Source organism: Orycteropus afer, unplaced genomic scaffold, assembly GCF_000298275.1.
Source record: "Orycteropus afer afer isolate SDZICR_OR568_19922 unplaced genomic scaffold, OryAfe1.0 scaffold00041, whole genome shotgun sequence".
NCBI lineage: Eukaryota > Metazoa > Chordata > Mammalia > Tubulidentata > Orycteropodidae > Orycteropus > Orycteropus afer.
In genome coordinates this window covers 579,364-588,972 of record NW_006921628.1, presented here as the reverse complement: position 1 = coordinate 588,972, position 9,609 = coordinate 579,364, and the positions used below count along the sequence as shown (strand labels likewise).

The following is a 9,609-nucleotide window of genomic DNA, read 5'->3' as shown; positions in this document are numbered from 1 at the left end:
GGGCAATCCTACTTCCATAATGATACTGCCTCGGAAACCCAAGGAGGGGTCGCTATGAGTCGGGGCCGACTCGACGGCACATAACAACAACAACACTTGGCAATATCCAAGCTGTCTGTGCTGTCAGAATTGCTGACAGCCCTGTATGTCTCCTTTTTTGGTGTTTTCATGTAAATTCTTCTACTAGTTGGTGTTTACTCCACTTCTATGCCCTTCCCTTCAAAGCTCAGGGCTCCAGGATTATCTTCCGTATCTGTGTTAATTGGTTCCCCTTTTCTTTGTTGAAGAGGGTCTGGGCAGTCTTTCTTCCCATTCTGCCATCTTACCAGAACTCCCGTATGTTGTGTTTTCATTCCCATTTGATTCGAGGTATTTTGTAATTTCATTTTTTATTAATTCTCTTAACCAGTGGTGTTAGGACCTAAGAAATAACCTAAAAATCAGCCCTGCTAGCCAGGGACTGCACAGAGGACTGCACCGGTGGCTGGTGAATAAAAGGGGAAGCAGCTAAGGAGGAGATGGGCTGAGCTGTGGACTTTTGGCTGTCTGGAGGGCAGACATTTTGAATGTTTACAAGTGGTTTGACCATTTTGGATACTTAAAGTGACAGCATTCTCCCAGATTCCAGGGACTTAAGAATAGGCTCCACTTGCTGGGAACAAGGACATTCTGGACACGAACGACTAGAAAGGTGCAATATTCCCCTTGTTACTCTTATACTCCACACCCTCTTGGTGAACAGAGGTGCAGCCATCCCTCACTCCCACTCACCTTCTGGGGGGGGCAGGAATTCCATTCTAGTCTGTATGCTCAGACAGAGCCTGGGTACCCTGCCCTGCCCAGATTGGTCCCCCCTCCCTTTTTTAGTTTGTTTTTAAATTATTATTTCTGTCCTTTTTATTATTATTCTTTAATCTTCCTTTCCCAGGTTCTAGTTTTCAGCTTTTTCTATCTTCCCTGTTACTGGTACCAATTTTTTTCTTCCTCGTGTTTAACCCTGTTCCTTATTATTTTTTTTCTTTTTTTTAAAAAGGGAATTATTTTCCAAGGAGCACACAGGTGAATCAACCCCGTGGAGCAGTGGAGAGCCTTTTCCAATCGCTTGCGGTGGTGGAGGACACTCAGGGCCCTGGGATTCTTGGCAGCATAAGACGACCCGGTATTGGTCTCCCTTGGTAAAGAAAGAGCGTGGTGTAAGGGCCTCTCCTCGTGGACCTCACCTGACTTTCACTGACCAGAACCCGAAAGTCATGTGCTCCATTCGAGCAGACTACGTGGGACCGCGTGTGGACGAAGGAGGATCCCGAAAGGCTCAAGAGCGGCCCACACGTGCTTACCGCAGGGTGGCGGCACCGGGCGGATGAAGCTTGTGAGCTGGGAGGCGGGGCTGCTCGCAACTGTGGGGCGGGGGCTGGGCGCCAGCTGCGCATGCATGAGGTGTGGGCGGAGCGCATCGTGGCCTGGGGCTGACCAGAGCTCCTCCCCGTTCCGGGCCCAGGCCCACGGCGGGCGGAGCTCCTCCCCCGGCTCGTTCTCTCTTCTTTCCCACCCCCTCCCCTCTGGCCGGCCATTCCTCCGTCCCTCCTCCTCCTCTTCTTTGGTGAGGCGCTCCTAGCAGGCAGCATGGCGGCTGTCGAGAGGCGGGTGTGTGAGACAGACGGCTGCAGCAGCAAGGCCAAGCTCCAGTGTCCCACCTGCATCAAGCTGGGCATCCAGGGCTCGTACTTCTGCTCGCAGGTAGACACGTGCTTCCCCATGGTGCCGCTGTTGGACCCTCTCCACTTTCTTGCCTCCGCCCTCGTAGCCGGTCGGACGTGCTCCTCCTCTTCCTCTGGCGGGTGTGCTGGCCGCCCTTCCTCCCCCCCCCCCCCCCTCAGCGTCGCTGCCCCCTCGGGACTCCAGGGGTCCCGGTCCCTTTGGGACGGAGGCCACGCTGGACGCTGCGTGGGGGCACGGTCCTGTTCCTTGCTTTTCTTTTTGCATTTTTTTTCTTCATTATTCTCCTACTCTACCTTTTCTCTCTTATTGTCCTCTTCCCAGATATTGTGGGTTTTCTTTTTCCTTTTTTTGGGTGATTGTTCCTGTGTGTTTATGTGGTGTGGTTTTTTGTCTGCTTGCTTTTACTTTTTTGATGTTTTTTTAATTGTTGTTTTTGTTTTACTAAGCAGGACACAGCAACTGTGCCCATACGACACAACCACACCTGCACCTCCTGCAGCTCCACTTACTGAGTGAGAGCCACCAATTCCTTCTCTACCAACCGGCCAAAGATAAAGACCACCAAGAAGAGTCTGACTCTCCCTTAATGCTCTTCATGAACAGTTAACAGAGACCTAAATACAACAATGTCACAATGTCTCAGAGAAAACAGACCATCACAGTCCACACAAAGAAGCAAGATAAAGTGGTAGAAAAAAGAGAGAAGGATATAGACCCAGAACAGATCCCTGAAGAAGCAACAGCACTGGAACTCCCTGATAAGAAATTCAAAAGTATTATATTTTGGGAGCTCTGATGGCATAGTGCCTAAGGCATCTGACTGCTAACCAGAAGGCTGCTGGTTCAAACCCACCAGCCACTCCTTGGAAGGAAGGTTGGGATCTACTTCCATAGTGATACCACCTCAGAAACACAAGGAGGAGTTGCTATGAGTCCGATCCAACTTGACAGCAGTGACTGAGTGAGTGAGACTAAAACAACAGCAACAAAGAAAATGATAATATGATTCATAAACATAATAAGCTCAGCACAGAAAATTATATGGAACAAAGAAACCAGCAACACCATGAAAAAACACATAACAATATGACAGCAACCAATTCATTCTTTACCAGGGCAAATGGAACATTCTCCAGGAGAAACCATATATTAGGCCATAAAGCAAGCCTTCATAAATTTAAATGCACTGAAATACTGCAAAGCATCTTCTCAGATCACAATGCTATCAAATTAGAAATCAATAATAGAAAGATCAATGGAAAAAGAGCAAATACATGGAAAATGAACAATACCCTCCTTAAGAAAGACAGTAAGAGAAGAAATAAAAAGTGAAATTCAAAAATTCCTTGAATCAAAAGAGAATGAAAACACAACATACCAAAAAATCTTTGGGACACAGCAAAAGCAGTGATCAGAGGCCAATTTATAGCAATAAAAGCACACATCAAAAAAGAAGAGCCAAAATCAGTATCTTAAGCCAACATCTCCAACAATTAGAAAAAGAACAGCAAGAAAAGCCCCCAGTCATGAGAAGAAAGGAAATAATCAAGATTTGAGCAGAAATCAATAAAAGCGAAAATAAACAACAGAAAAAATCAAGACTGGAGTTGGTTTCTTGAAAAGATTAATAAAATTGGTAAACCACTGGCAAATTTAACAAAAGAAAAGAGGGAGAGAATACAAATAACATGAATAAGAAATGAAATGGGCAACATCACAATAGAACCAACTGAAATAAAAAGGATATCAGGATACTAGGAAGAAATGTACTCCAACAAATTCGACAATCTGGAAGAAATGGACAGATTTCTAGAAACACACCACTTACCTAAACTAACACAGACTGATACGGAAAATTTGAACAGATCCATAACGTAGTGCCGAAGGCACCTTGACTGCTAACCAGAAGGCTGGTGGTTCAAACCCACCAGCCACTCCTCGGAAGGAAGGTTGGCAATCTACTTTCATAGTGATACTGCCTCAGAAACCCAAGGAGGTGTTGCTATGAGTTAGTCTGTCTCGACAGCACATGACAACAACAACAATAACAAAAGAAGAAATTGAAGAGGTCATAAAAAAATTTCAAACAAAAAAAAGTCCTGGCCCAGATGGTTTCATTGGCGAATTCTACCAAACATTCAGAGAAGGACTGACACCATTCCTACTCAAACTATTCCAAAACATAGAAAAGCATGGAGTCCTCGCTAATTCATTTTATGAAGCAAGCATAACCTTGATACCAATACCAGGCAAAGACATCACTCAAAAAGAAAACTACAGACCAATATTCCTTGTGACTATAAAGGGAAAAATCTTAGCCAATAGACTCCAACATATCAAAAAAAATAATATATTATGACCAAGTGAGGTTCATATCAGGTATGAAAGGGTGGTTCAACATTACAAAAACCATCAATGTCATCCATCACATAAATAAAACAAAGGAAAAGAACCACATGATCCTATCAATTGATGTAGAAAAGGCATTTGATACCATTCAACACTCTTTCCTGATAAAAACTCTCAGCAAAATAGAAGGAAAATTCCTCAACATAATAAAGGGCATATATGCAAAACCAACAGCCAATATTACCCTCAATGGCGAGAGACTGACACCATTCCACTTGTGAACAGGAACCAGACAAGGATGCCCTCTATCGCCACTTCTATTCAACACGTTATTGGAAGTCCTAGCCAGGGCAATAAGGCAAGAAAGGGAAATCAAAGGCATCCAAATTGGTAAGGAAGAAGTCAAACTATCCGTATTTGCTGATGATATGATCCTATACCTAGAAAACCCAAGAGACTCAGCAAAAAAACTTACTGGAACTAATTGAAAAATGTAGCATAGTGGCAGGATACAATATCAACATACAACAATTAGTTGGATTCCTCTACACCAGCAAAGAGATTGCTGAAAATGGACTAAGGAAATCAGTATCATTTACAATAGTGCCTAAGGCACCAGACTGCTAACCAGAAGGCTGGTGGTTCAAACTCACCAGCTCCTCCTCGGAAGGAAGGTTGGGCAATCTACTTCCATAGTGATACTACTGCCTTGGAAACCCAAGGAGGGGGTCGCTATGAGTTGGGTCCAACTCGATGGCAAATAACAACAAACAACAACTAAAAAAATAAAATACTTGGGAATAAATCTTACCAGGGACACGAAAGACCTGTACAAAGAAAACTACAAAACACTACTTCAAGAAACCATAAGAGATCTACATAAATGGAAGAACCTACCATGCTCATGAACAGGAAGACTGAACATTGTGAAAATGTCAATTTTACCCAAAGCAATCTATAACATTCAAATGCAGTGCAATCCAATGTCCATCAACATTCATTAAGCACATGGAAAAACTAATCACTAGTTTTATATGGAAAGGAAAGAGCCCTTGTATAAGCAAAACACTGCTTTAGAGGAAGAATAAAATAGGAGGTTTCATACTCCCAGATCTTAAAACCTACTGTATAGCCACAGTAGTCAAAACAACCTGGTATTGGTTCAAGGACAGACACATAGACCAATGGAACAGAATTGAGAACCCAGAAGTAGATCTATCCACCTGTGGTCAGCTGATTTTTGACAAAGGGCTGAAATCCATTAAATGGGTAAGAGACTGTCTCTTTAACAGAAAAATGAAACAAGATCTGTACCTCACACCATGCACAAAAACTAACTCTAGATGGATAAAAGATTTCAGTGTGAAACCTAAAACTATGAAGTTCTTCAAGGAAAAACTAGGGACAAATTTAGAGGCCTTAATATATGGCATAAATAGACTATCAAGCACAACCCAAAATCTACAAACAGCAGAAGAGAAACTAGATGGTTGGAACCTTCTAAAAATTAAATTTTCATGCGCATCAAAAGACTTCTCCAAAAGAGTCAAAAAAGAACCTACAGATTGGGAAAAAGTTTTTGGCAACAACAATCCGACAAAGGACTTATCTCTAAAATTTACAGAAAAACCCAACATCTCCACAACAAAAAGACAAATAATCCAATTAAAAATGGGCAGAAGACATGAACAGACACTTCACCAAAGAAGATATTCAAGCAGCCAACAAACATATGAAGAAAAGCTCACAATCATTAGCTGTTAGAGAGATGCAAATCAAAACAACAATGAGGTACCATCCTGTCCCAGCACCAGTAGCAAAGTTCAGTAAGACAGAAAATAACAAATGCTGGCAAGGATGTGGAGAGATTGGGACTCTCATACACTGTTGGTGTGACAGTCAAATGATACAACCACTGTGGAAAGCAGTATGGCAATTCCTTAAAAAGTTGGTATTAGAAATACTATTTGATCCAGCAATCCCATTACTAGGTATATATCCTAAAGATGTGAGAGCCAGGGCAAGAACAGATATATGCACACCCATGTTCGCTGTAGCAAACTCAAGCAAAACTCAAGATGGAAACAACCTAGGTGGTCATCAACAGAAGAATGGATACTGTGTTGTAGTAAATTACCTGGTATGGCTTTTCTAGCCATGTCTTTGTAAACTCCATGGTAGAATTTGCTGTGAAAAACTGAGTAGCTTCTGATTGTAAAAATCATCCACCTGGGTTATTTCTGGTGGGAGCAGCACAAAGTAATGTTCTGGGAAGTTTGGTCTCTCACATGCTTAGAATTCTCATGTTATGATTGGCTACTTTGGCCACTCTGCCAGGCTCAAAAGGAGGCCTCGTAGAGGCAGAAGTCTCTTTGACTACTGGGTGAGAAGGACGTACTGCTGAGAAGGAACGTGCTCCTGAGAGACACACGCTGCTGGGAAAGAGACGCAAGAGACACACATTGCTGAGAGACACCAAGGGACACTCACTGCTGGGAAAGAGACTGTGAGGACTGTGGGTGAGAGACAGCGGGCTGAGAGAGACTGAGCATTTTTCCTGAGTTTGAATTGTGTAATCTGGTGCTTCCCTAATAAACCCCATAATCTGTGAGTTCTGTGTGACTACTGCAGTGAATTATAGAACCCAGGAGAGAGGTGGTGGGTGCTTTGGGAGGAATGGTTGGTGTCAGGGTTGGTGGAAGGGCTGGAGGGAGGCAGCATGTCTGCCCTTGCACGAATAGGCCTTGGGCTACTGGTGGTGATCCTGTCTTCCTCTATTGCAGTTAGAGGATGTCAGAAGATGTGGCCTCCTTGCTTTTTTTGCAGATACCCAAACTATAGTACATACACACAATGGAATACTATGCAACCCTAAAGAATATTACAGAATCTGCAAAACATCGCATAATGTGGATGAACTTGGAGGACATTATGCTGAGTGAAATAAGTCAATCACAGAAGGACAAATATTGTATTGGTCTGTTATTTTAAAAAAGTAAAGGAAAGGTTTCTATATGGAAGGAAATTTTCTTTGTTGGTTACCAGGGGTGGGAGGGAACACTGTTAGATACATAGAGACAAGTTGATTTGGGTGAAGAGAAGGGCAACGTACCAAATCTGAGTGATCAATGCAGTGGCATTGAGGAAGATGAAGACATAGAGAGGTGCATGGGAGGTACAGACAACAAAGATGAACCTTTTTGCAAATACAGTACTGCGTTGTTAGTGAAGGCAAACACTGATCTACAGATAGATGGGTGCACAGGCTGAACTATGCAGGGGGTGACCCGTGACCAGGTATAGGGTTGGCAGACAATGTTTCTACAAGTTTGTTTGTAAAGGGACAAGATTGTAGTCACTTCTTGGCCTCAGCCAGCTACCCAGAGGGAACGAGTAGTTGGACCTGTGGGCTCAGGACCATGGTTGCAGGGGGACATCAAGCTCATTTGGCATAACATACTACACAAAAACACTGTTCTATATCCTACGAGTAGTGACTGGGATCTTAAAAGCTTGCAAGCGACCATATAGATGCAAGGATGGGTCTCTCCTCATCCAGAGCAAAGAATATTGAAGAAAACCAAGGACACATGGAAACAATTAGTCCAAGCAACTGGTACATCATGCAATCCTCAGCCTATATGACTGTGAGACGAGAACTAGATGGTGCCTGGCTACCACAGTCAACCACTTGGAGGGGGATCTATGTAGGAGATCCTGGATAGAGTGAGAGAATAATGTGGAACAAAACTCAAAATCATTAAAAAAAAAAAAGGAAAAAAAAACCCAAAATGGACCAAGTTTGCTTGTCTGATAGAGCCTGATGGAACCACAGAGACTATGACCCCTAGCTGCCCTTCAGGTCTGAAATAGAACCCACTCCTGTGGCTTCCAGCCAGACAAAAGAGAGGCATATGAATTGACCATTTACATCAGGTAGATACACTCCTTGGAGAGAACAATCATGGGAGAATAGAAGGGCTTTGTTTGCTCAGGGAGATAGCTGGAGGGGACAGGAGTGCATGGGAGGGAAGGACACAGGGAAGAGGTAACTATGGGGAGGAAGTTCATTGTAACTATGGGGAAGTTCATTGTTGGATACTGCAGTCTACGTCATGAGACAAAGTGTATGTGAGCTGCTGTATGAAAAGGAATTTGCTCTGTAAACTTTCACCCAAATCACAATAAAAATTTTTTTAAAAGTAAGGGCAGAGTAGCAAAAAGTTGGCAGAAGGTCATGAAGGGAATATCTGACATAGTGCTGAGTGTCTGTGTGCTCAGGAGGCCTGGCTCTGCCGCACATACAGACTGGCTGCCCATTCTACCATGTAATTCCTCCCCACATCCCCCACACCACACACATGAACAGCATCTCTGATGTGCTATTTTCAGAAAGAAGTGTCCTAGTCTTGCCCTTGAAGCCAAGCCCTGATAAGCGGGCCCTGGTCCCATCCCTCCAAGCCCCAGGCCTGCTGCCATCTACACCTCACTGTTGGCAGGTCTTCTGCCCTAGACCACAGGCTCCTTCTAGGCAGGGTTGGGGCGCCACTTACTCTTATGACCACAAGGCACTGTCCACAAGGGTGCAGAGAATGTGCTTCAATGAAGGAACAACCTCTCAGAGCAAATAAAGGGCCAGCAGGGATTGTTAACAGTCAAGCAGCCATCACCCAGAGTCAAGGACAGCACTGGGCTCTGTCTTCAGTGCTGAGGGATGTGTGAAAAACACCGTGTGACATAGCCAGAGAGAGCCCAGCTGTGGAAGCTGCAGCCTTGATTCAAACGCCAACTCACTCACCTCCTGTGTGAGCTCGGGTACATTACATACCCTTCTCTGATGTGCTCATCTGTACAATGGGGTTGTAATAGTATCTCTGTGGCAGGACTGTTACAAGGATTAAACCAGACTGTGTGGGAAGGTTCTCTCCTTCCCTCTTGGAGCTGGCTGGCAAGTAACAGAGGACAAGGGGAGTCCTGTGGGTGAGGTGGGCTGACTCACCTGTTGCTGCATCAGGTGCAGAGGCAGGGCTGTGCGGTGGGGGAAGGCAGGTGATGGCGGGACCTCCTCCTGGCTGCTCTGCCTGCGCAGGCACTCAAAGTTGAAGGAGGATCTCCGGTGGGCTAAGGAGTCAAAGCACAGCATTCAGTGTGGAACATGTCCTCCAGCAGGACAAGGAGGCTTTTGGGAATCAGGGTGAATGGGCTGGACATTCAGCAGGGACCTCAGGAAGAGAAGCCAGCAATATGTCCAAGAGAAAGAATTACTTGTAAGGTCTCAGAACTTTGGGAGAGTGAAGAAGGAGAAAAGGACCAGCGGAGGAATGTTTTTATAACATGCCAGTATTTTCATTTAAACTTTTAAATGCTGTGTGTGCCTCTACTCAGGAGGAGGAACTAAAGGTAGCCCAGAAGGCAAGTGTGGTGTAGTAAATTACTTAGTGTAGCTTTTCTACCCATAAGTCTTTGTAAACTCCAAGGAGGGATTTTCAATGAGCAACTGAGGAGCTCCTGATTGCTGAAGTTGTCCACCTGGAGTATTTC

The 9,609-nt window shown here is 44.4% G+C and overlaps 1 protein-coding gene across 1 annotated transcript in view; it reads right to left on the bottom strand.

Moving 5' to 3' along the window:
* CACNA1D (calcium voltage-gated channel subunit alpha1 D) overlaps positions 1–9,609 on the bottom strand; it is a 515,670-nt gene that overhangs the window by 10,787 nt on the left and 495,274 nt on the right. The window contains exon 47 of the mRNA XM_007937239.2: positions 9,068–9,189. Within this exon, the coding sequence (XP_007935430.1) occupies positions 9,068–9,189 (122 nt within the window). The remainder of the gene's footprint in view (positions 1–9,067; positions 9,190–9,609) is intronic.